The 26,781-nt window shown below is 35.0% G+C and overlaps 3 protein-coding genes across 5 annotated transcripts; 2 read left to right on the plus strand and 1 right to left on the minus strand.

Moving 5' to 3' along the window:
- Nucleotides 1–138: 138 nt before the first annotated feature.
- On the minus strand, nucleotides 139–4,709 carry LOC104700616 (putative leucine-rich repeat receptor-like protein kinase At2g28990). Its single transcript, XM_087457955.1, has 13 exons — nucleotides 4,454–4,709; nucleotides 3,808–4,348; nucleotides 3,037–3,512; nucleotides 2,796–2,940; nucleotides 2,632–2,703; nucleotides 2,460–2,531; nucleotides 2,295–2,372; nucleotides 1,937–2,094; nucleotides 1,605–1,855; nucleotides 1,384–1,510; nucleotides 1,189–1,254; nucleotides 823–1,012; nucleotides 139–730 (listed from the first exon to the last, which is right to left on the minus strand). The coding sequence occupies exons 1-13, from the start codon at nucleotides 4,521–4,523 to the stop codon at nucleotides 322–324; spliced, it is 2,655 nt and encodes an 884-aa protein (XP_087314081.1). The 5' UTR covers nucleotides 4,524–4,709; the 3' UTR covers nucleotides 139–321.
- A 688-nt stretch (nucleotides 4,710–5,397) lies between these two features.
- LOC104700617 (putative LRR receptor-like serine/threonine-protein kinase At2g28960) lies at nucleotides 5,398–9,641 on the plus strand. Its single transcript, XM_087456576.1, has 12 exons — nucleotides 5,398–5,593; nucleotides 5,863–6,391; nucleotides 6,590–7,062; nucleotides 7,159–7,303; nucleotides 7,394–7,465; nucleotides 7,593–7,664; nucleotides 7,752–7,829; nucleotides 7,912–8,069; nucleotides 8,168–8,403; nucleotides 8,524–8,650; nucleotides 8,768–8,833; nucleotides 9,029–9,641. The coding sequence occupies exons 1-12, from the start codon at nucleotides 5,506–5,508 to the stop codon at nucleotides 9,049–9,051; spliced, it is 2,067 nt and encodes a 688-aa protein (XP_087312702.1). The 5' UTR covers nucleotides 5,398–5,505; the 3' UTR covers nucleotides 9,052–9,641.
- Nucleotides 9,642–17,380: 7,739 nt separating this feature from the next.
- On the plus strand, nucleotides 17,381–22,311 carry LOC104704410 (putative LRR receptor-like serine/threonine-protein kinase At2g28960). Of its 3 annotated transcripts, XM_087456573.1 has the most exons (13): nucleotides 17,381–17,624; nucleotides 17,943–18,471; nucleotides 18,773–19,245; nucleotides 19,538–19,682; nucleotides 19,777–19,848; nucleotides 20,127–20,198; nucleotides 20,277–20,354; nucleotides 20,447–20,601; nucleotides 20,687–20,919; nucleotides 21,042–21,168; nucleotides 21,261–21,326; nucleotides 21,400–21,589; nucleotides 21,683–22,311. In XM_087456573.1, exons 1-13 carry the CDS (start codon nucleotides 17,531–17,533, stop codon nucleotides 22,089–22,091), a joined length of 2,643 nt encoding a protein of 880 aa, XP_087312699.1. In that variant the 5' UTR covers nucleotides 17,381–17,530; the 3' UTR covers nucleotides 22,092–22,311. The 3 variants fall into 3 exon arrangements, with proteins under 3 accessions (XP_087312699.1, XP_087312700.1, XP_087312701.1); XM_087456574.1 differs by lacking the exon at nucleotides 21,683–22,311 and having other exon boundaries at nucleotides 17,386–17,624; nucleotides 21,400–21,593; XM_087456575.1 differs by lacking the exons at nucleotides 20,277–20,354; nucleotides 20,447–20,601; nucleotides 20,687–20,919; ... (2 more) ...; nucleotides 21,400–21,589; nucleotides 21,683–22,311 and having other exon boundaries at nucleotides 17,386–17,624; nucleotides 20,127–20,202.
- Nucleotides 22,312–26,781: the final 4,470 nt, after the last annotated feature.

A 26,781-nucleotide genomic window follows, 5' to 3' on the forward strand; every position in this document is an offset into this window, starting at 1 on the left:
GTTCTTCTTAACTCAGTGGTTGACTAATGGTTGGTTAATGCTTTTACACGGGGAGGATCTCGTTTGCTTCTAATTAAACTGATAAATAAACCGATAAACACTTTATCTAGTTGACTTCTTAACCCGTACGTAACCAAATTAAATCCAATTTTGATATGATGTGCATTTCACCATATATGCATTTTTTGAGCTATTCAAAAGTTTTCCACAACAACCAACCTAAATCAAATTACAAGAAAGATATTTGAATATCACATCAAATCCAATAATCAGTTTAAAGATGCATCACAATCCAACAAGGGTAAATTCATTTTTAACAAACTAGCGTGCTTTAGGGATCACCTCGGTGTCCATATCCATGCTGAATTCGATGGAACTCATTGAGTTCATTTCTTGACTCTCTCCTGTCCTTGAATTTTCAGATATCACGCACTCTTTAAGATCGTTAACAACTTGAGACATTGTTGGTCGTCTTCCAGAGGAAATATTCACACATGACATTGCTAATTCAATAACCTTCCATACAGAACCAACGTCGTAATCTTCGTGGAGGTTTGGATCTATAATATTTCCAATATCTCCGGTTCTTACAATAAATCCGACCCATTCTACTATGTGAGGCTTTTCACGAGATTGCTGAATTATAGGACGGTTTGTGATGAGCTCCAAAAGTACAATTCCAAAACTGTAAACATCACTTTTCTCTGTTAACCAATTTGTTTGATAATACCTGAAAAACAAAACATGGAAGATGCTTGGCTTATGGTTTTTAATCTATTAATTGTGATGATTCAAATTTATGGACTAACAAAAAATACTCACTCAGGATCAAGATAACCAGGAGTTCCAGCAACAACAGTTGAAACATGTGTTTCATTTGCCAAAGGAAAAGATCTCGAAAGCCCGAAATCGGCTAATTTTCCTTGGAAACTTTCATTCAAAAGTATATTTGTACTTTTTATATCTCTGTGAACCATTGGTGGTTTACATCCGGTGTGTAAGTACTCCAATCCTACATATAAAAAATTAATGTAAATTTCTGTTTGGCAAATAAACCATTATGTAAATTTCACATAGTGTCGTATGATTAATTTTCCCACCCTATGGTAGTATAAGGTCTCTTGTTTATTCAATGGAGACAAAACTAATACTTTTAAAAGTTATAGATCTGAATAAATTTGTGGGTACCTAATGCTGCATCGACAGCTACTCCTAGTCTACTTTTCCAGCTTAAGACAAATCCACCATGCTTTCCTGTATCAAACCGACATTATATAACTAATGTTATTTTGTTTTTCAAATAAAGGTTCAAGACTAATGGTTCGATATTAAAAAAACGGAAAAAAAAAAAAAAAAAAAAAACTGGTAAATATGTTCTTTTACTTGATAAATGTTGCTTTAAGTCCCCTTTTGGCATGTACTCGTAGATAAGGGCCAAATGGTCTCCTTCGTCACAATAACCAACAAGACTCACCAAATTTATATGGTGCACCCTCATAAGAAGTTCCACCTGACCAGCCATCCATTAGCTAATACTCATAAAGATAGAAAGTACAAGTAAACAACAATTGGATTCCAACAAAGATCATCGGATATAATATTACCTCTGCCTTAAAATGTTTGTAGCCTTGAGATGATGATGGAGAGAGTAATTTAACAGCTACTTGTTGGGTATCATTAACACAACCGTGATAAACAACTCCGAACCCTCCTTCACCAAGAACTCGTTTGAAGTTATTTGTCATTTCTTGAACCTCAAAATAGGTAAACCTTATCTTTTTCGAGAAAAATGACGGTTCTGAATGTTTAGAATGTCCAACATTTGCTACGGGCAAGCTTGGTGGAGCATGCACGTCTACATGATACAAATGAAAATATATATACATTGGTTTTTTGTAAATTTATTTAATGATTATATGTTTTGAGCTAGACTCACCTAAAGGCACCTTCTTCTTTCGGAAAACAACAAAGAGACCCACAACCACTATTGCAATAAGCACAGAGGCAATTGGTGCAATAACCAGTACCAACAGTCCCTTTTTCTCTTTTGGGTTGCATGAACTAATCTTGCATAGCTCAGGATTTCCTTCAAGTCTAGAAGAAACATGATACCGAGGTTGTTAAATTTAGGTACCATATAGAGGTGGATATGGAACATATATATATCTGAACTTTCTATTACACTTGAGACTATATATTCTTATTATTAAAATAATATATTTCAGCATTTTAATTTTTAGACAAGTACTGCCCATTCATATATACTTGATAAATGATGAAGAAAATATTCTTACTTTAAGACAAGTCCTTCCTTTTCTCTATCAAGTAGATTCTGTGGAACTGAGCCGGTAAGATTGTTTCCACTTAAGTTTCTGTCAAGGAGACAAATAAATATCTCATATATATAGCCAAATCCAAAAAAAAAAAAAAACATGTGCATTGCTTTATAAAAAACTTACATAAAAGATAATGATTTGATGTTGGCCAGAAACTTAGGCACAGATCCAGTCAAACTGTTATTGGATAAGTCTCTGTGCATGCACACATAAATAAAAAAGGTTGGCTACAATCTACATGTCAGGTTCGAACAAAGTACTCTTGGTTTCATGAGTCAAGAATAGAATCACTCACAGTTCTTGTATGTGCGCTAGATTTTGTAAAATTGGGGATATACTCCCAGTTAACCCACTTGCTGATAAGTTTCTAAATATGCAATCACAAAATAACACTTATAATATATCTAGATACAGAGTAGCTTTATGTTATGGCCTATGTTAGTTTATGAATACTCTTACAAGGAAATGATTCTTGGTGGGGTGGAGATATTAGCATAACTGCATCCAAGATTTTCCCAAGATAATTCTTGAGGGAGACATGGATCTCCTTGCCAACTGATTTTACCCAGACGATAAGTAGCTTTGATGTTCTTGATAGCAACAACTAATATAAACGTTATTTAATGAACAATATTAATAGCAAATGTAAAAAAAAATAATTAAAAAATGTAAAATAAGTGAAAAAGTTTGGTTGAGTTACCATCACTTGAGTTTGTTTCCAATTGTGGGAATTCGATGATAGTGTAAGCCTCAAGAGCATTGATCAGAGGTGGAAGAGTTGACTTTGGAGTTCTCACCAGCTCTAAACGACAACCGTCCAAGTCACATTGTAGTGGTACAGCAGAAAATACGGTAAGTCGCTCAAACTTAGGAGGTGTAATTCCTGACTGATTAAAAATTCCTTTCATGATAATGTCGAATTCCCTAGTCTCGTTGGCTCCAAGGGTTTGTATCTCCGCAAAGTGAAGATACAAGTAGACTTCAGCATCGGAGGGTATGGGTTTCCAAGTAATGATCAATGGCGCACTCGCATTTCTAGGCATAGCAGCACTCGAAAGTGCTGCTTTTGGTACCTCAAATGTATCTGTGGTGTTTATATTGAGATTAGTCGTAATCTGCGTATATCTAGAGCTGAAGAATGGAGTCCAAATACGATCATAGATGTCATCCGCAAACCTGTAAAACAAAATTTTATTAGGCCAAGTAATTAAGCATATATGTTACAACTATGAAAAACACAGTGAGAGCTTTAGGGAATTCAACTTCGACAATAAGTTGGGACGTCGACCTAACCTAAGAAGTATCAAACCATTCACTTAATTAGTTTTGAACAAAAATAAAGCATGAACACAAAATTGTATATTATCCACAAGTTCTTTTTTAAGCATCTTATTTCAAAAATGTACGCACACCAAGATTTATGACAAGAGTAATCTTCACTGGTTGCCTTAATGTTTTAAAATCAACTTACCTTACCTCCCTTTCGGAATTGCTAAGATACACCCGGAAAGACCTCCTTAGTGAACCGGAATGTGTAACATAAGTATCATTTCTCAGTGGTCGTAGTTCTATGGCTGATATTATTGGCGAGGTTGTTCCTGTTCTAACAAGACAAATATCCAAAGAGTTTTTCCTAGGTATATGAATGATCTCCTCCTTTGTACCATTACTTCTTCTTCCTTCCATATCTATTCTTCTCCACTTATCAGGACCGAGATACAGATCAAAGTTTGGGTAAACATTAAGATCATCATAATTCCCATATATGAAAGTAAGCGAGATGAGATAATTTGTCCCACGGTTGACATTAAGACTATAACAGTTACGTTTTCCTTCCGGAAAGTATCTTAGTGTCAAATATGGTTTTCGGAAATTTTGGTTTAGCTGTTTCTCGATTCTAGCGCTTTTTCCTGTCTGGATGAACGTGGAGTCTGAGGTGAAAGTTAATCCAGTAGAGGGATCACTATATGGAGATTCCTCAATAGGAAACCCACAATCCAAACTGATGAAACCTATCCAAACATAAAACAGATCAATGAAAGAGTATTTTTCTGAAAAGATGTCAAGTCAAAAAGGAAGATCTTAATGTCTAACCATTAAAAGAACAGATACATTACCTTCTTGTTTCTGAGCTACGACCATAACGGCAAAGACTCCAATCATGGCTAACAAAAGATGACATTTCATCTTCTTGCAAAGTTTCAATGAAAATCAAGAACATAAACACTCTATTTGTGAAAAGAAAAGATATTATGGAAGCTATGTTATTGAGAAATACCTCATAATACAAAGAATCATAGATAAAGTTGGTCAAATCATGCAAGGAAGTCAAAGAAATAAAATAAATGATGAGATACACCTCATACACAGAGTGGGAGGAATAGTCAACTGAGGCAAAGTAAATTAAAGAATGAATAATCACGTAAATTTCATTGACAAATTCCAACCCAATTGGTGATTAATCTCAAAGGCTATGTTGACGAGACTATGACATGTACATGAAGTTTCTTGCAAATGAATATGTGTCAATCTCCCTCGTCTCTGTAAAGGATATAACTCATGTATATATATTATTAAAGGTTAAACTGTAATCTTAAAATCACTAGTCTGTATTCTTGTACTCATTAATCAATGTATAATACAATAAGATTAATCTTCTACAGTCTCTGGTTTAAATACTTGAGCCCAAAAGAAAAATAAACCTTTTTTTAAGGCACAAAATAGACGAGTGGTGAGAACATTTAAGAGAAACTAGGATATGACAATCTTTGTTCATGTTACTCATCCCAGCACGTCGAAACTTGTCTAACAAAAATAATAAAATATATACATTAGTCCAACTGGAATTATCATATAGCTATATATATAGGTTTGACATTAGATCAACTTGGTAGGTTTTACATTGTTTTTTTTAAAATAAAGATAACAGCAGGTGCTTTGATAAATTACATTTTCCCACAAGTTGGAAAATAAATATATATGTTTTTTGTTAGACCAGGTTGAGACGTGTTGGGATGAGTAACATGAACATATTAATTTGAGAATTTTTCCACACCAACACATATATGCATTTTTTAGATTATTATAATACTGGAAAAAAAAACTCAATATATTCTCTCATATACTTCACATAATCGTTCACTTCCAAAGTTTGTATGATTACTTGAAAATGGGATGTCATTGCAAACTATTACTGGCGGTGAGCGTCGGGATTTTTGCCATTATACATATTGTTCAAGCTCAGCCTGATCAACAAGGTAGTTTTATTAATTGATATATCTGCACTTTTGACACACTTAAAGATTGTTAAGTAACATGTATGTCAAGATCATTGATCTAGTTTGTGTAGCTGCATGCATGGTCATTGTACAATCGACATCAGGGCTATAGAGCCGAGAGATTTGGTTTAAGATTAGAAGATAATCTCCTTTTTTCAATAATTTTTCTAGCTGCCCGTCATATATATACTATTACAGGAAAGAAAAAATAAAAGTTATGGCACCCTAACTATTTTGTGTTTCGCCAGGATTCATCAGTTTAGACTGTGGTTTACCCCCTGGTGAGTCTCCTTATACCGACCCAGTAACCGGTCTAACATTCTCGTCTGATGCTGAATTCATCCGAAGCGGTAAACGTGGTGAACCTGGGGATACTGTGACTTATATCTATAGGCAATACAAGGATCTAAGATATTTTCCGGATGGAATACGAAACTGCTATAATCTAACAGTAAACAAGGGAACCAACTATCTAATAAGAGCTGGTTTCTCATATGGAAATTATGATGGTCTTAATGTATATCCCAAATTTGATTTACATGTTGGGCCTAACATGTGGATCGCGGTGGATTTGGATAACGACGATGATCGTGAGATCATTTACATGTCAAAGTCAAATTCATTGCAGATTTGTCTTGTCAAGACAGGATCAACTATACCAATGATATCTACCTTGGAACTACGGCCATTAAGAAATGATTCTTATACGACACAACTTGGTCCCTTGAACCTAATATACCGTCGGGCTTATACAGGCAATTCTGGCGGCTTTATACGGTATGTAAGTTAGTTTCAGCAACTATAGTTAAAAGATGAACTTCATTTACAATATGCAAACTGATCATGTCCATTTTATTCTTTCACTCAGTCATTCACATTAATTATTAATACCACTGATCATATGCAATATAGCATGCAATGTAACAAGATCCATTTAACTTACTTTTTTATGACTAACCCAACATTTTTTTTCAGATATCCTGATGATGTCTTTGATCGAAAATGGGTTCCATATAACTGGTTTGAAACAAACGTAAACACCACTCTCAATGTGACTTCCAGTAATCCTTTTGTAGTGCCAGATGCTGTAAGCAGGTCGGGTATTTCCCCTAAAAATGTCACCCTACCATTGGGGTTTTACATGTTTACTAACCATGATAGTGACAAAGTTAATGTCTACTTTCATTTCGCCGAGATCCAAACCCTAAATGCAAATGATACTAGGGAGTTTGACATTTTGTTGGATGGAGATATCATTCATAAAGCTTATAGTCCTAAGGTGTTACAATCGGAAACAAAATACAACATATCTCCACAAAAATGTGGATTTGGCTCCTGCGACTTAGACCTTGTAAGAACTCAAAGATCAAATCTTCCACCACTGATTAATGCTATTGAGGCATTCACGGTTTTGGATTTTCCATATGCTGAAACAAATCCAGACGATGGTATGTCACTGATCATCTTTATTCCTCTTTGTATACCCTAACAAGCGAAACATGATATCTTGCATACTAATTCTTGACTTCTTCTATATGTGTCAGTCGCTGCTATGAAAAATATCCAAGAAAGTTATGGATTGAACATAATAAGTTGGCAGGGAGATCCTTGCGTCCCTGAACTCTTAAAATGGGAGGATCTAAAGTGCAGCTACACAAACAAGTCTACTCCTCCAAGAATTATATCCTTGTAAGATCACTATCTCATACAATGTTAATTTTAAAACATCAAATCTCATAAGTATCTTATATTTTAAATTTGTTGTAATAATGTAAACAGAGATTTATCATCCCACGGATTGAAAGGAGTCATAACACATGCCTTCCAAAATTTGACTGAGCTCCAAAAATTGTAAATGAATAATATGTTTTATCTTTTTCCTCTATTACATTATCATTCATCATAATATTTTTCTTTTCTGACATCATTCATCATAATCGTTTACAATCTTAACATTTTTACATTTTAAAAATGTTAGGGACTTATCAAATAACAGTTTGACTGGAGAAGTGCCTGAATTTCTAGCCAGCATGAAATCATTATCGATCATGTGAGTTAAATTCAACCTAATTCTTATTGGCTACGTATTTTCACTAGACCGTTCTTTTTTTATGTAATATTTTCTTTGCCTTGACAGAAACTTAAATTGGAACGATCTTACGGGTCCTCTTCCCAAAACTTTTCATGATAGAGAAAAGAGTGGGCTAAAGCTAACGTAAAACTTTCACCCTATATTTCGTTTCCATCAAGCTTTTGTTTAGTTTCAAGTCTTATTTAGACAAACTTGCTTTCTTAAGGGTCCAAGGAAACTCAAGGATTTGTGCTGATGCATCATGCAAAGTTAATAACAATCAAAAGTACGTTTTACCAGTTGTTGCATCAGCGGCTTCTGTGCTCATCATTATAGCTATGGTGATTCTTATTCTCGTTTTCAAAAAGAAAAGGCCAACGCAAGGTACTTATTTATAGAAGGGATAAATCTTTTTTATAATTGACATACATTATGGTATATTTAAGAAAAATAAATAATATGGAATAGTCGGATGTGGACAGTTGATTCCTCATCTACAGTTCAACACGTGCTACCAAAAAGTAGGCAGTCCATAATTACGCAGACAAAAAGATTCACCTATTCAGAGGTGGCGGCATTGACTGACAACTTTGAAAGAGTTCTTGGAGAAGGAGGGTTCGGGGTAGTGTATCATGGTTCTTTGAATGGTACGCAACCAATAGCTGTTAAATTACTCTCTCAATCTTCAGTACAAGGCTATAAGGAATTCAAAGCAGAGGTATATGTTAAGGTTTAAAACAAAATGCATAGGTTGTAAACTATTTAAACATTGATTATATGTCTTCATAAAGAACATGAAGTGGCTCTAAATTATTTATTTTTTGACGTTGTTGGTCAGGTTGAACTTCTTTTGAGAGTTCACCACGTCAATTTGGTTAGTTTGGTTGGATATTGCGACGAAGAAGGCCACTTGGCCCTCCTTTATGAGTATGCACCCAACGGAGACTTAAAACAGCATCTCTCAGGTTAAATTTTGAATTTACCACGTTTAAAAAAATAATTTCTTTTTTAAAACAAGAATTACTATGACATATTTTGATGTTTCATGTCGTATAACACCACTAGTATATTCTAAATTATAGGAGAACGAGGTGGCTCTCCATTGAAGTGGTCAAGTAGACTAAAAATTGTCGTCGAAACTGCACAAGGTTCGTATTAAGCTCAAATCCATCAATCACTTTATATCTATCATCTAACATGGATAACTATTATTACATATAGGATTAGAATACTTACATACGGGTTGTCAACCTCCAATGGTACATCGCGATGCCAAAACAACCAATATAAAAAACCATGATTAATTCATTCGAAAATAAGTACCATATTGTCTTGTTTTGCAGATATTATCGAACAAATAGGTTGAATGAAAAGAGTGATGTATATAGTTTTGGGATTGTATTATTAGAGATCATCACAAGTCGACCTGTTATTCAGCAAACCAGAGAAAAGCCGCACATAGCAGCATGGGTGGGATACATGCTGTCTAAGGGAGATATTGAAAATGTTGTGGATCCCAGACTCAATAAAGATTATGAGCCTACTTCTGTTTGGAAGGCTCTTGAGATAGCAATGTCTTGCGTGAATCCTTCTTCAGAGAAAAGACCAACCATGTCTCAAGTTACTAATGAACTTAGACAATGTCTAACGTTAGACAACTCAAAGCGAGGAGGGAGAGAAGACATGGGATCAAGAAGTTCTGCTGAAATGAGCACAAGCTTCACAACCGAAATTATCCCTAAAGCACGATAACTTATGCCAAAAAAAATCCAATGATCACTAATGGTTTTGAAATTTCTCGACTTATTTTACGAAAATTATTTTTTTGTTGGTCATTTACTTCTGATTGTGCTCGTATGTGACATTATGGCTATTAGTGTGGGTGTTTTGTTTGGTTAGTGTTGGTTGAAGACTTTATTTGTCATAATATTGATTTATTTTTGTTCTTTTTTTTTCAAAGGGAACTAGTTCTATATATTTGAGAGAATTTATAACAAACATCAGAACGTTGCTAATTAGCCAAATAGCATGTCGTTAAACAGAAAACAAATGATTCTTGCTATGAACGTTTACATTACTATTAGGATCGGTTGTTTGTGTTGAGAGAAAGGATAGACACAGGTATTAAGGAAATCTGACTGTGTCTACAGTGCAATCTGCCTCAAGTTGATGTTAAATACAAGACGTTCAAGTCATTGGCAGAATTATCATAAAGTTATGAAGCTGCACTGTAGACTGAGTATATGTAGCATACTTGATGTGAGTGAAAGTGTATTTGTTACTGGTTGTTAGACTGAGTATATTGATGCAGGTTGCAATAGAGATGGGTGTGCATAACACAGTCGGAGTATTTTGATACAACAGAGACGAGTGTGCAAAGACTCCTTGTTCAACAACCTTGTTCAACAAGGAGCTGTTGTGTTATGCAAGATGAGAACTAAACGATGGACGAATCAAGCTTGGAATGAAGATGATGTGGCGTGATTCTATTTGAGATGTGAAGGTTCCTTGAGTGGCTATCAAGATACTCTCGAATAAAGAAAATAAGATTGCGAGAATATTTGGAGCTTAGGGTTTTTGTCTCGAGTATATATAGATGGCAGTTGTGACAAAGATAGGTTGCACGTTTAGGGTTTATTGAGAAATACACATGTGTGACGTTGCTCCATCAAGAAGAAAAAGAGATATTTTGATGGTTTTATTGTGAAGATATACTCGTCGGAGAAGACAATAGAGTAGTAGTTTCTTTCATTGTAATTCTAGAAAAGAGTGGTGGATGCCATATATCAATTGTAGGTTGCGGCCTTTTCTATTGGATGATTTCTGGACTAGATCCCGGGGATGTAGGTTGTTAACCGAGCCTCGTTAACAAACTCTCTGTGTCACTTTACTTTATGCACTTGCAAACTCGTTACACACTCTCATCATACAAATCAATAGATATAGCACACATATATTTTTACAATTGGTATCAGAGAAGGAAACCGATCTGAGATTACTATCTCTAACAGGTTAGAACTTGGATGTGTTGCTAGATAAGAGAGAAGAGAAGCTCTGTATCATTTGAGAAGAAAATTTAGAGTATCTTAAGTTTGGTGAAATTGAAGAAACAAAGAGAAACGGAGAAGATGTCACTAGATGATCATAGTTGATGACCATAATCTGGGATGAGTCCTAGTTTTGCGGTCTCTGAAGGTGAAGAGAGAGACAAAGTGCTATTGTTACTTTTGATTTTGGGGAAGGGAAAACAATGAAGTTAAGGATAGTCAGTTGCAAAGTGTGGTGTTTTATCAGTCGTTGAAAATTATATTTGAGAAGCTTAGTTTTATATTTGTCTCCACCTTTGTTTTCGGACGGTGACGAAGACTTGTGCATCTACTGCCTTCGATTGTTTTCAGATGTTGGGCTTCATGGATATTACTCTATCTTAGGTTTGGTGCATCTTTTTCTGTGTCTATTGATTTAGGATTTTAACTCTGAAAGTTGTTAATGGGCCTCACGTCCTCTCACTAAGCCCATGAGCCCATCCATATCTGACGGCCGATTTGCTACAAACGGGAGGTTTTAAAGACTTGTTACAATCCCTAAAAATCACCACATGATCTTTCCTTGTGTTTTGTTCTCATTCGCACAATTCCGACAGTCACTTTCCGGAGGGTCACCCATCCTAAGACTACTCCAGCATAAGCACGCTTAACTATAGAGTTCTCTCAGGACCTTTGACCGAAAAGATAAGTGCACTTTGGTAACAAAGGTGGCCAAATCAATTCTTTTAAGCCTCTCTGCAGGTCTCTAAAACCGGGGTGTCACAATTCACCCCTACTAACAGATCACAATGTTCTCGTTGCGCACCAAGACCATTACCCCCGACAGTGTGAGCCCACTCGACTCCACACTTGTCTGGGTTCGGTTCTGATACCACTTGTAACACCCCGATCGCCACCTCTCAGTGGGCCCCATGTCCAATCATAGTCCATGGGCCCACCTTTTTAATGGGCCTCACGTCCTCTCACTAGGCCCGTGAGCCCATCCATATCTGACGGCCGGTTTGCTATGTCCGGGAGGTTTTAAAAACTTGTTACTATCCCTACAAATCACCACATGATCTTTCTCTGTGTTTTGTCCTCACTCGTACAGTTCCGACAATCACTTCCCGGAGGGTCACCCATCTTGAGACTACTCCAGCATAAACACGCTTAACTGTGGAGTTTTATCAGGACCTTTGACTGAAAAGATAAGTGCACTTTGGTGACATAGGTGGTCAAATCAATTCTTTTAAACCTTTCTGCAGTCTCTGAAACCGGGGTGATACTACTAGTTACTTGTGGTTGGATGGAAAATTGCTCTCAAAGTTGGATGCTCGCAGGCCGTATCAGTCTGGATCTGTCTTAGGAAATTGAACGTATCTCTCAAACCGAAACTCCAAATCGTGATCCGTTTTTTCCTGTGGCTTTGGATGACTGTTGTTGACATTCCCACCAAATTTTGTAATTTTCTGGGTTGGTTTGCTACGCCGTTTGTCCTCTGCATCAAGACAGACGAAAATGCTTCAGTCAAGAGTTCCATGTTTTGGATAAGCTTCAATACAAGTCTCTAACCTCTGTTGAGTGATGGACGGTGTTTATCAAGTTTCCTCAAGATATACATTTTGATAAGTTCAATGGTTCTCATAGGGTTGCTCCAAAGGATTTAGTGAGGAAAGGTTTTAAAGTTAGTGTTACAAAAGGTTCCTAGAAAAGCAAGAAAGATCTCTGATTATTGAAAGAAGAAAGATAAGAGTGCACTCAGTTATTGAAGTTCAAGAGAAGGATTCATTTTCACTATTAGTATAAGATGGTCGGGATCAATTTGAGGTAGAATACTCAGAGTTGTGTAACTCCGATTCATTTCTGCAAGGTTAGCTTAAGTGACATCTGCAAAGAGATGTTGGTCGGGATCAATCTGAGGTAAAATACTCAGAGTTGAGTAACTCCGGTTAAGTTGTAACCCAGAAAGCTGAAGTGTCTTGTAGGTGAAAGTTGGGACATCGCTTTTGAAATTCAAGAAGTTGTGGCTACTCTAGTACTTAAACTCTGAAGGAATTGATATGAGAATATGTGTTTGTTGAAGCCGGATGTACACAACCAACAAGAACAGCTGCTTCAGAATTTGCAATCACCTGTTTTATTCATTGGCTTACTATTTGAAATGAAAGATGGTGTGTAAAGGCTATCACAAGTCACAAACTGGTTTTATATTTGTGGAAAGCCTTGTTGTACAGAGATGCTCCGAAGATGAAACCCCAAGTCATTGGAATTTGTGTTAATCAGAGGATCAAGCTGATGAACTTAGAAGTCTTTATCAACAAGGAAAGAGCTCAACCAAGATTGAACTAAATTCTACATCTACTTTGATTTATTGTGGTTGGTAAAGAGATGTTTCAGGTTGATTTTTAAGCATGAAGTTGACATGGAATGAACATATTTATGAAGGTGATGTTGATTTAAGTTGTAAGGTGATGTCACAGGGTTTTCACAAGTGATGTTTTTGGTTAGACAGTGGTGTGTATAGCTGCTAAGAGTTGTCTCAATTGTTCTTGTTTACCAGCATGCTGCTTAAATTTTTTTTGTGAGGATTCTGGTCAGAGTATGTTTGCGAAAAAGGTAATTAAACAAAAAGAGCAATATCTGCATGGTTTAGCAGAAGTGTGATCATACTCTTGCATGGAAGTTTGAGTAAATATGCTTGATAAATGTTGCAAAGGAAGGTTTTTGTATAATATGCGGTTTTATCTTACTTGTGCACTCAAGGAGGGGGAGTCAAAGCCTTGGTGTTGTTATGCATCTTTTTAGATTAAAGATAGCAACTTGATTTGAGGGGGAGAAAACTTTCTCTATATTATTCAGGTGCCATAATCAGTTTGTTGTCTTGTTCCTCTTGAATGATTATTTGCTTGAGTATCAAACTAAGCTAAAAAGGGGGAGACTGAAGATGCTAGACCGTATGAGCTACAACTCAACCATCAAGGGGGACATTGTTGGTATACTCGTGGTGTTGCTGAGTTGTGTAGTTGTTGGAACATGATAGAAGTTGCAACATGTAAATCATACACACTGGGTCAGAGTAATCACAGATGCGGTGACAGTTTAAAGAGAGATTTTGAGACAGTATTGAAGGTTGAAGATCATCAAAGTATAAGTTACAAGAGGAGCTTGAGTTCTAAAACTCAGTAACAAAGGGGGAGATTGAAAGTGTATTTGTTGCTGGTTGTTAGACTGAGTATATTGATGCAGGTTGCAATAGAGATGGGTGTGCATAACACAATCGGAGTATTTTGATACAACAGAGACGAGTGTGCAAAGACTCCTTGTTCAACAAGGAGCTGTTGTTTTATGCAAGATGAGAACTAAACAATGGACGAATCAAGCTTGGAATGAAGATGATGTGGTGTGATTCTATTGGAGACGTGAAGTTTCCTTGAGTGGCTATCAAGATACTCTCGAATAAAGAAAATAAGATTGCGAGAATATTTGGAGCTTAGGGTTTTTTTTGTCTCGAGTATATATAGATGGCAGCCGTGACAAAGATAGGTTGCGCGTCTAGGGTTTATTGAGAAAGACACATATGTCTGACGTTGCCCCATCAAAAAGAAAAAGAGATCTTTTGATGGTTTTGTTGTGAAGCTATACTTGTCGGAGAAGACAATAGAGTAGTAGTTTTTTTCATTGTAATTCTAGAAAAAAGTGGTGGATGCTATATAACAATTGTCGGTTGCGACCCTTTCTAATGGCTGATTTTTGGACTAGGTCCTGGGGATGTAGGTTGTTAACCGAACCTTGTTAACAAACTCTCTGGTCACTTTACTTTATGGACTTGCAAACTTGTTACACACTCTCATCATACAAATCAATAGATCTACCACACATATGTTTTTACAGTGAGAACATTGAAATATATCTCACGATACCTTTCAAGCTGATCAATGAAAGCCTCGTCTTCTTCGATGGTCTTTGAGATGACAATTATATTAGACGGATTTTCTTTCAATGCCCACAAAGCTAACTATTATACGACAAGTTCTCGTAGATTCGTCAGAAAGGGCTTTTTTTTTTTTGGAATAAATGTGAAAATATATTCAAAACAAAAAAAAAGTTCTTTTTAGAATAAATGCATCTTTACACCAAATTTAGTTTGAAAAGAAAAATTTTAAAAATTAGAAAAGAGTTTATAGGTGATCAGTTGCGAGTGGACAACCAAAGCTGTAGACCATCCCCAAACTTAGTTGTTTGTGGCTGCAGTGAAATGAGTTGTTCTGAAATGCACGGTGCTTCCCCATGCACTAACCATATAGTGTGAACCGATGCCTGGAAGACAATACACAGAATGAAACAAGGGGTACCTTTGATAGTTTGACCCGAGAGTAGAACCAAAATTTGAACAGTGGGGATGTCAAACTATTCAACCTCCACCGGAATCGTATCTAGCATAAACTCCACCTCTTTTTTGTCCCTTAAGGCGTCAAAACGTGTTGGAGAGGCAATTCTGACATCACCAAATAACAATTGCTTCTTCAAACTTTTCGAGCTCTTACCCCCTGAAGCCTTTGTCCAGTCTCCCTCGTTGGTGTTTCCCTCCTGTCCCACATCCAGCACAGGTGGCACCACTCCCACCTCTACTCTCCTCTCCTCGACAACCTCTGCATTCTCCACCATAGGAGCCAAGTCATAACTGACCAAATCCTTCAAAGCAATCACCTGACCAGATAGAACCATGGCAATAGGCGAGCCCGCTGGCTGCGACCTAGCCGGAGAAGCATCTGATTTAGTTAACTTCGCCAAGCAACCATCGTCAGAGTCCCCCCACCATTGACAAAATCCACAACAATGAGGCAACCATGGGTATTCGTACCTTACACAAACTTCTTCCCCACGTACTGAAAAAAATAAGTTTTTGGGAGCTCTTGCATAAGATCAACCTCTACAAATATTTTTGCATCCTCAAAACTAGTAACAAGTTTCATACAGATGCAACCTCTTAGGCTCTCCCGCTGAACTCGCAAGGAAGCTAAGGCCATCCCATGTGAGCATAGAGTGCGGGACATTCTTAATAGTGACCCACAGTGGCATGTCTTGATCTCAGGTTGAGCGTCCTCCACTATTTGGAGTCCATTTAGAAACAATCATTGGTAAAACGCAAAAATATTCCACATTCCACGTCTTAGCGCACGCAGCCTAGCCGAAACATTACGAATGTGAAACTTCACCGTGGTTTCATTGACACTATAGACATCAATCTTAACGTTCTTATCTCTCAAGTTCCAGATCTTGTTCACAATGACATGAATCTTAGCTACATGGGGTGCCGCTGAAGGGAATCGCCCTATAAGAAAATCTTCCCACAAAGAGACTGAATCATTAAGAATGGCATCCGACACAGCAACCATGGCTTTACCATCAACCATCGAAAGCTCAAAATCAAATTTTGACAGAGATGGCCTACTACTGACAACATTGGCATACGACTTTGGGGACGAAACTTCCTTCTGAGAATTTGAAGCAGGATCCGAGGCCACACCAGAACCCTCCCCCATCATGAGAACCACAGGCAGCTGGCCGCCAAGTCACTGTTGACTTGCGGCGGACGACAAAACCCTAATCACCTTTGGAATCGCACCGTGGCTGACGTGGCACCCTCGATCCAACCGCCAAAAGGGCTTTTCCTCATCAACATAAGCCTTGATCGACAAGTCGTCACCACGATAACCCATCTTCTCAAGAGAAGATTTCAGGACCAAGACCATTCGGGAACGAGAAATCCACGCCGTCCCAGAAGACGCAGCATGGTTTAACAGATTCCGAGACCTTGATTGCGCTGCCAACGTTTCCTCGGGACATGGTTGGTTTCAACGGGAGTAATTTTTTAGGGTTCTATTTGTGGCTGTGTTGCGGATGAGAGCATATTGGTTGAAAAATTCGATTATGGTTTAATTCGATTAGCCTTTACGGACAGGCAAACCCAAACCAAAAAAATGTTTCTTTTACGAACGATCGGCATTACAAAAAAAATACTGAAAAAGTCAGTATTATAAAACTTATAAACAAAAAAACAAATTATTACATATATGCGTTATATAGTTTAAAAAAACAAATTATTACATATATGATGTTTGGGTAAACAATGCTTCTTACCTTTACGATGAAAAAATATATTCTGTCGTACTAAGAGAGACTACTACAGTAATCTGGTTATGATATAATGGCATAATGCGAATGTGAAGTGGCTATGTGAGCTATATATCATAATTGCATGTTTACATGCAGTAAACATGCATGTCATTGATACTATATATATAGTATATAAACATGCATGTCATTGATACTATATATATAGTATATAAATATGCTGAGAATTTTTATACTTCGTCTTTACATTTGACATAAGCAGCCAGCTATCTTTAAACTTAATTATTTGATGTATCACAGGCAAATGAAACTAATATTTTTCTTTCAAAGACCAAAGTATGATTGAGGTGAAAGTCAACAAAATGTACTAAATCGACCAAGTTGTTGTTAAATACAAGTCGTTGAAGTCATTGATCGCATTATCAAATAGCTATAGCTTTGACATTATATCAACTTGGCAGGTTTTTACATTTTTTAAAGAAAGATTAGATCAGGTGCTTTGATTTATGATTAAATTGTTCGCCTTTTTTCCATAATGTAGAATTAAATGTATATATTTACGTTAGACCATTTCAGACGTGCTGGGACGAGTAACATGAAACGATTCTATAGGAAAGTTTTCCCAATCTTAAAGTCAATATATGTTTTCAGACAGTCTTTAGAAGTTTGTATGTTGACTTGAAAATGGAGGGTCATCGACAACTTTTATTGGTGTTGTTGAGCTTTGGCGCTTTTGCCCTTCTTATACATCTCGCCCAAGCTCAGTCTGACCAACAAGGTAGTTTTTCATATCATTTATTAAAAGTATTGTTAATAATTTGCTTCATGCTCACTTTTTGAGGTTAAACCATTGTGGAAGACTTGTAGTTTTTTAGTGTTCTTGATAGGCTGATCGATATCATAATTAACTGTTTTTTTAATTGTATGCATAGACAGTTAGACACTAAAGAACTCACATAACGACTATAGTTATAAGAGATTTGGTTTAAGAAAATTAAGTGTTCTCTCTTTTTCAAAACTTTTGATTGTCTTCCTTATATTCAAACAAAAAAAAGGAGCATTATTTGCGCTAACGATACATTTTGTGACTTGTCAGGATTCATCAGTTTGGACTGCGGTTTACCCGCGGATTTGTCTCCTTACACCGACCCAGACACCGGATTAACGTTCTCATCCGATGTCGATTTCATTTCAAGCGGTTTACGTGGTGAAGCTGGGGATGATAACAGATATGACTATAGGCAGTATAAGGATTTGAGATATTTCCCCGATGGAATACGAAACTGCTACAACCTGAAAGTAGAGCAAGGCATCAACTATTTAATAAGGGCTGGATTCGGATATGGAAACTATGATGGTCTTGATGTATACCCCAAATTTGATTTACATGTTGGGCCTAACATGTGGATGGCGGTGGACTTAGAATTCTGGAATGATGGTGAGATCATTTACATGACAAAATCCAACTTATTGCAGATTTGTCTTGTCAGAACAGGACCAACAATACCAATGATATCAACCTTGGAACTACGTCCATTAAGAAATGATTCCTATATGACACAATTCGGTCCTTTGGACCTCATTTACCGGCGGGCCTATACTAGCAATTCTACGGCTGTGATACGGTATGTTAACTCAGCTTTGCCAAACAATTTAAATCAATCGAGTAAAGATGTTATTTTATTTTTTTTTTTATTTTTTGGACAAAAGATGTTATATTCAGGCTTTAGGTTTCTTAGAGAAAACTATCTATTATTTTCTAGGATATCTTTTGAAATTACTATAAGAGAAACATGTCAGTTTGAGAAATATAGGGATAATGATGCGAGGTAGTATATAAATATGTTATTTTATTCATTTTACAATACCGTACCATTGACCTCATATGCTTCCACTCAGCAAACACTAACCCAAAGATTATTTCAGCTATCCGGATGATGTCTTTGATCGCAAATGGAATCGATATGATTTGTCTGAAACAGATGTAAACACAACACTCAGTGTGAGATCATCCAGTCCCTTTCAAGTACCAGAAGCTGTAAGTAGGTCTGGAGTTACTCCCAAAAATGCTACCACGCCATTGAGAATTCGACTGTCACTAGCGGACGACAGTGACAAAGTTAATGTGTACCTTCACTTTGCCGAGATACAAGCCTTAAGAGCCAATGATACTAGAGAATTCGACATTGAACTCGAAGATACTATTATTAAATCAGCGTATAGTCCGACGATGTTACAGTTAGATACCTTATACAACCTATTACCTCAGAAATGTAGCTTCGGGTTGTGCTACTTGGATCTCGTTAGAACTCCAAGGTCAACTCTTCCACCACTGATTAATGCTATTGAGGCTTTCAAGGTATTGGACTTTCCATATGCTGAAACAAATCCAAATGATGGTACGCCACTTTTCATCTATACTCTATAGCCTAATGAACAAATTAACGATTTATATTTATTTTAAAGGTTTTTTTACAAAATTGGGAGAAAAACGTAAATAAATTATGTGTTTTTCGTGTTTGATTTGAACAATTAGCGTAATGTCATGCTAAACATTGTGTTATCAAATAAGAAAAGATGATACTTGTTGAAAATATGTGTGAAATCTAAATCATGAAAAACACGACAACGAGATAAATGAACCAACTTATTTACTATATTTTTCAATCTTTTTTCATTTGTATATGTCAGTCGCTGCTATGAAGGATATCGCAGCAATTTACGGGCTGAAGATGATTAGTTGGCAAGGAGATCCTTGTGTCCCTGAGCTATTAAGATGGGAAGATCTAAAGTGCAGCTACGCCAATAAGTCTGCACCTCCAAGAATTATTTCCTTGTAAGATCACGGTCCCATAAGCATATTGTTTTGTGGTCAAACCTAAATCTCTCTAATATCTTACACTTCAAGTTTGTTCTTATGACGCAAACAGAGATTTGTCATCACGAGGATTAAAAGGAGTGATAGCGCCTGCCTTCCAAAATTTGACCGAGCTTCGAAAACTGTAAGACACTAAATCACTAATTAAGAGCTATAAGCTATTAAAATACTTTAGTACTTAACGTAACACATGAGAAAACATATATATTGTGATCAACTGACCACATATTTGTTTTAAAAATTGATTTTCTGTTATCATATTTCCAATTTTTCATATCTTAATTACAAATTGGACGAGAAAAAAATTCTCATATCATAATATTTTCGTCATCCTGTAATTTAAACGAAAACATATATATATATATATATATATATTGACTTTTCATGTTTTATAAATGCTAGGGACTTGTCAAACAACAGTTTTACCGGAGGAGTGCCTGAGTTTCTAGCCAGCATGAAGTCATTATCGAACATGTGAGTTGATATAAACAAACATATTTGCCACTTATTTTTCACTTGGTACGGTTGTAATATTTCTTTACCTTGGCACAGAAACTTAAATTGGAATGATCTTACGGGTCCTCTTCCTAAAGTGTTTCATGATAAAGAAAAGAACGGGCTAAAGCTAACGTAAGATTTTCACATTTATGTTTTTTTTCCATCTACTAGTGACAAGCTTCTTGTTAGTTTCAGTCTTATGCAACACTACTTATCTTCTTAAGGATCCAAGGAAACTCAAAGTTAAGTGATGATGCGTCATCCCAAAGTAACAATCAAAAGTATGTTGTACCAGTTGTTGCGTCGGTAGCTTCTGTGCTCATCGTTGTAGCTGTGCTAATTCTAATTCTTGTTTTCAAAAAGAGAAGGCCAACGCAAGGTACTTAATCATAGACGGATATCCTCATTGTAACTTGCATGCATGATGACATACTAAAGGATGAAATTTTTTGGTTTTGGGACAGTTGATTCTTTACCTACAGTTCAACATGAATTACCAAGTAGACCATCTATATTTACTCAAACGAAAAGGTTCAAATATTCCGAGGTGGTAACACTGACAGACAACTTTGAAAGAGTTCTTGGAGAAGGAGGGTTCGGAGTAGTGTATCATGGTTCTTTGAGTGCTACGCAACCAATAGCTGTTAAACTACTCTCTCAATCTTCAGTACAAGGCTATAAGGAATTCAAAGCAGAGGTATGTTAAGGTTTAAAACAAAATGCATATGTTGAAAACTATATAAACATCGATTATTTGTCTTCATAAAAAACACGAAGTGCATGGCTCTAAATTATTGATGTTTTGACATTGTTGGTCAGGTTGAACTTCTTTTGAGAGTTCACCATGTCAATTTGGTAAGTCTGGTTGGGTATTGTGACGAAGAAAGCCACTTGGCCCTCCTATATGAGTATGCACCCAACGGAGACTTAAAACAGCATCTCTCAGGTTAAACTTTGATTTACCACGTTTTAAAAAAAGAACTACTTGACATCTTTTGATGTTCATGTCTTACAACACTCGAATTTTCTAAATTTTAGGAGAACGAGGTGGCTCTCCATTGAAGTGGTCAAGTAGACTAAAAATTGTCGTCGAAACTGCACAAGGTTCGTATTAAGCTCACATCCATCAATCACTTTATATCTATCATCTAACATGGATAAATATTATTGTATATAGGATTAGAATACTTACATACGGGTTGCCAACCTCCAATGGTACATCGTGATGTCAAAGCAACCAATATACTTTTAGACGAACACTTCCAAGCAAAACTTGCAGATTTTGGCCTGTCAAGATCTTTTCCAATTGGAGGTGAAACTCATGTTTCAACAGCTGTTGCTGGTACTCCTGGATATTTGGATCCTGAGTAAGTGTTACGTCATCGAACTAATTTGATCCAATAAAAAAAATCATGATTAATTCATTCGAAAAATAAGTACCATATTGTCTTGTTTTGCAGATATTATCGAACAAATAGGTTAAATGAAAAGAGTGATGTATATAGCTTTGGAATTGTATTATTGGAGATCATCACAAGTCGACCTGTGATTCAGCAAACCCGAGAAAAGCCGCACATTGCAGCTTGGGTGGGATACATGCTTACTAAGGGAGATATTGAAAACGTTGTGGATCCAAGACTCAATAGAGATTATGAGCCTACTTCTGTTTGGAAGGCTCTTGAGATAGCAATGTCTTGCGTGAATCCTTCTTCAGAGAAAAGACCAACCATGTCTCAAGTTACTAATGAATTAAAGCAGTGTCTAATATTGGACAACTCAAAGCGAGGAGGGAGAGAAGACATGGGATCAAGAAGTTCTGTTGAAATGAGCACAAGCTTCACAACCGAAATTATCCCTAAAGCATGCTAACTTACGCAAAAAAAAAAAAAAATCCAATGATCACTCAGGATTTTGAAATTTCCTTCACCTATTTTACAAAATAAAATATAATATAATAATAAGAAAAGAAATGCTTTTTTGGTCATTTGTTGGTACAAGTACAACACTATGGGGGTGTATTCAATTTACATTTTAAGTGATTTGTGTAAAAGTTACAAATCCTATGTTATTCAATCATGGATTTTAAACAGTCTCCTGAAATCTACGGTTATTGAACTGATAATTTAAAAATCTACTTTAAAATTCACTGTTATTCAAAACAGTTTGTGAATTTGGATTTTAATAAGTTTTAGGGGGTTGTTGGATCCTTGATTTTAATGGATTTAGAAATCCAAGTTAAATCATGTGTTATTCAATCATTGATTTCAAAATCTTTATTAAATTTTTTTGATGTGTTATTGGTTCTATGAATTCTAAATCCTTGTTAAAATCACCCTTTATTCATTATTAAAGATTTGAGTATGGATTTAATTTTATATTGGATTTGGATGGATTTGAAAATATGTTTTATTACTTATAAATATAGAGATTGGAAATCCTTGGTCTCCACCTAGTTATTTGGGTGGATTTGGAAAAAAAAAAAACACCCTCTACGTAATAGCAAACCATACAGAATTATCATAATAGCAAACGTATTTTTCCTTCCTGCATTATCATAATATAAACGTAATAATAAACCAACGATAATGAAACGTAATAGCATACAGATCATGAAACGTAATATTAAACGTAATATTATCGTAATATTTCTGAATTATCGTAATAGCAAACCAACAACAAAAAAATCATGAAACACCTAGTAAAAATAATTCAACCTAGAAGACCACACATAACAATACCGAAAGAAAGAAATTCTTTAATGAGAAAGAAGAAAAGGTGTTCCCCGGCCAGTGATAGTCAGTAATAGTAATTAGCACTCCATCACGTTACGCTTAATCCAACCATAGCTCATCAATGGACATGCTAACAAAGACTTCTTTCATTCCTAATTGGTGAATTACTTTGACTACGTTGTAACGAACATTTTCTTCCAAATTAAGAACTTCTTTGATAGCTTCCCATTATTTCTTTTCTTCTCGACCTCTCTTTGTTCGGCTTCTCTTTTTTGCCTTGCTTCTCTTTCTTGTATTAGATCGAAGAGTTTATGAGTTACTGTTGTCAATGAATTCATCTCAGCATGGACATCTTCTGAACCTTCAGATTGACTTTGATGGTTCACTTACATTGTTAGTATTGCTTCTATGCTTCTTTCTTAGGGATTCTGGAGGATTTGAGAGGATTTGTTTAGTTAAAAATACAGAAATCCAAATCTCATAGTTTTTGGTGGGATTTGAAAGAATTTTACTATAAATCATATCAACTTCCCTAAAATCTATCAAAATTCTTAATTTTCTGAATCTCATCAAGTCCTCCAAAATCATTGTTTCAATACCCCCCTACAACTTCATTGTGTTTACTTTATGTATGTGACATTATGGGTACTAGGACCAGACCTCGCGATATCGCGGGAGAAGTATTTCAAAACAAGTTAGATTAACTTTCAAATCTATAATTATATATTATAAAATTATTTGAAAATATATGCTGAATAATAAAATTAAAAATTATCTCAAAAGAAACAAATAATAAGTAGGGATAAAACTTCATAAATATTAAACATATATAACAGCGAGTTTAAAAAACATAACCATCAAAATAAAAACTTATAATAAAAAATAATATGATAAAAAAGACTCAGTTCTAGATAAAAATTATTAAATGAAAAATCATAATGAATCGAGACAACTCTACTTATAACTTGTATATATTATAAGTATAAGATATTGTATGAAAACTTATTGTAGAAAATAACAAACATCATAACAGTTATTGATATTTACATTACTCATAAACAAATATTATAACGAAGTGATCCTAATTGAGAATATCAAACGAAATTGAGGATATCAAACGAACGATTATAATAAGTAAAATGAAATTTTCTGATAAAATTATTATAAAAAATATTCATCTTAAGTGAAAATTTATCAACCAATATTATAAGAAAAATACACAGCTTCTAAAAATAAAAGATGAAATCGTTAAATCTTAAAAAACACATATTTTACGAAAGTTAATATAAATAAACGCAATTGTAAGTTACATAATTAACGTTGATTAAATTTCTATATTACTATAATCATTTCTAAAATTCTTAGTTAGATTATAGAATAATGTTGTATATTGAATATTCAAATTCATATTATTTAGATTCAGCATGAGACGAAAAATTTGCGTCATCGAACAATGATTCATTGATTTGTTAGTATCTAAGAGAGACAAATATATATAGAGAGAGAGTTCAAAAGACATAAACATTTAGATAAACATAATTATTGGAAAAAAAAGTTGTAAATAAGATATGGTGAAAAGACATAAATCTACAATGAACAGAAGCAACCATATCATTTTCTTTTATGGTAAAAGACACAGCTCTACAATGAATAAACGTAACCATTAAGACTCAGACCCCCCCCCCCCCCCGGCGATGTCGCGGGGAAGTAGTTTAGAAAAAATAAATAAATTTAAAATTTAAAATTATACAATATAAAATCATTGAACGTAATAAAATAGTTTGAATACATAAACATTAAACATAAACTGTTACTAAAAACATAACCATCAGAATGAAAACTTATAAAACAAAATATTATGTCTAATAGAGGCAACTTTGCAAAAAAATTGTTTAAAGTATTATAAATATATAAGATATTTTATGAAAAATTATGGTAAAGAGCTACAATTAAAAAAAAATCAATATGACAAAGTGATCCTAACTGAGAATATTTAACTAATGGTTGTAATAAGTAAATGTAATTTTCTATCAAATAATTAATTAAAAATATAGTTAATAATGAGTGAAACTGTATCAAAGAAAAAATAAAATTAAAATACACAACTTTTAAAAATAAAATAATATAAAATTTAAATATTAAAATAGTGTTTAACGAAAAGTTACGATAAATAGAAGCAACTGTAAATTCTATAGTAAGTTTTATTAAATTTCTATATTGCTATAATCATTTCTAAAATTTTAGTTAGATTATAGAATAATGTTAAATATTAAATATTAACATTCAAATTATTTATATTCAACATAAAACGTAAAATTTGTTTCAACGAACAATGATTTGTTAGTTACTGATGAAGAGACAAATATATAGAAAGTCAAAAGATATAATTATTTAAATAGACATACCTGTTAGAATGAAAAGTTGTGATGAAAAACTATGAATAAAATATAGTGAAAAAACACAACTCTACCATGAAAAGATACAACTGTTTGAGTTAATTAAAACAAATAAAATATTTTTTTTCACCAAAAATACTACAAAAAGTTGCAGCTGTTGACTCATATTTATTCAGATTGTTATTATTACTTTTAATTATTGAACTATTTCTTTAACGAAAAATTACAATAAATACACGTAACTGTAATTTATATATTAAGTTGTATTAGATTTCTCTACTGCTATAATCATTTCTAAAATTTTAATTAGATTATAGAATAATATTGAATATTAGATATTAATATTCAATTATTTAGATACAACATAAAATGAAAAAATTGTTTCAATGAACTTGTTAGTTACTAATGAAGAGACAAATATAAAGAGAGTTCAAAAGACATGACTATTTAAATAGACACACGTCAGTGACGTCACACACCTCTTGCTCTTAGAACGAAAAGTTGTGATGAAAAAATATAAATAAAATATAGTTAAAAGACACAACTCTTGAAACGACCCAAACCGTTTTAAAAAAAAAAATAATAATAAATAATAAATATAAATATAATATAAATTACAACTAGTGGTCCCATATCCACTAGCCACCTATCCACAACCACAAACAACAGTTTCTAAAAACCCAACCTTTTCATTTCAATAATCAAACATCATGAAACATGAAACCGGCAACCTAAACAATGTTTCTAAAAACCCAACTCTAGCAACCTAGCAATGCCAGACAACATACCATTGAGTCCCTAGAACATCCTCCTCTTCATCGCCTTGATTCCACGATCACACTTTGTCTTTACCTGCACCACAAACACATATTGCAATGCATGAGTATTTTATAAACACTCAGTAAGGCAATCCTCCCATCTACTGGGCTATACACACAAGCATAAGAGACATCTCTAACCATCAATAAACAATCAACAATCAACAATAACAAACCAGGACTCAGCATCGCCCGACACCAGTTGGAGGTTGCGTCGACCGACGCAAGATCTGCATCGACCAATGCAAGGCTAACCTGCATCGACCGATGCTCCTATTGCATCGACCGACGCATACTCGACATAGCACGAAAACCCTAGAGTTTATGCGCTGTCCTCGCATTTGCATCGACCGACGCACAGAGTGCATCGACCGATGCAATGCCGAGCATCGTTTTCCCCCGAAGCTTCTCGCAAGATCTTCGTTCCTACAACCACAAAATTCGATCCCAAGCCACAAGAAAGCTTCCCAACGTCCCAAATAACAATCTATCAACTCTAACAACACATAACAAGCAGATCAGAGAAATCTCCAGCTTAGATAAGCCATGGTCATGCACTTACCTTTGCCAAAACGAATCTAAACCTTAAATCAACAAGAAAACACTTCCAGGA

The sequence above is a fragment of the Camelina sativa genome, chromosome 7 (assembly GCF_030686135.1).
Source record: "Camelina sativa cultivar CO46 ecotype springtype chromosome 7, ASM3068613v1".
Classification (NCBI taxonomy): Eukaryota; Viridiplantae; Streptophyta; class Magnoliopsida; order Brassicales; family Brassicaceae; genus Camelina; species Camelina sativa.

Bases quoted from the DNA above. Each gene is read 5' to 3' on its own strand.
- LOC104700616 (XM_087457955.1), bottom strand. From the start codon at position 4,523: ATGAAATGTCATCTTTTGTTAGCCATGATTGGAGTCTTTGCCGTTATG. The intron at 1,856-1,936 runs GTGAGTCTAGCT...TGTATCATGTAG, and splicing joins AAAGAAGAAGGTGCCTTTAG to ACGTGCATGCTCCACCAAGC. The intron at 731-822 runs GTGAGTATTTTT...TTTGTTTTTCAG, and splicing joins CCTGGTTATCTTGATCCTGA to GTATTATCAAACAAATTGGT.
- LOC104700617 (XM_087456576.1), top strand. From the start codon at position 5,506: ATGGGATGTCATTGCAAACTATTACTGGCGGTGAGCGTCGGGATTTTT. The intron at 5,594-5,862 runs GTAGTTTTATTA...GTGTTTCGCCAG, and splicing joins AGCTCAGCCTGATCAACAAG to GATTCATCAGTTTAGACTGT. The intron at 8,834-9,028 runs GTTCGTATTAAG...CTTGTTTTGCAG, and splicing joins TGTCGTCGAAACTGCACAAG to ATATTATCGAACAAATAGGT.
- LOC104704410 (XM_087456573.1), top strand. From the start codon at position 17,531: ATGGAGGGTCATCGACAACTTTTATTGGTGTTGTTGAGCTTTGGCGCT. The intron at 17,625-17,942 runs GTAGTTTTTCAT...GTGACTTGTCAG, and splicing joins AGCTCAGTCTGACCAACAAG to GATTCATCAGTTTGGACTGC. The intron at 19,849-20,126 runs GTAAGACACTAA...TATAAATGCTAG, and splicing joins TTGACCGAGCTTCGAAAACT to GGACTTGTCAAACAACAGTT.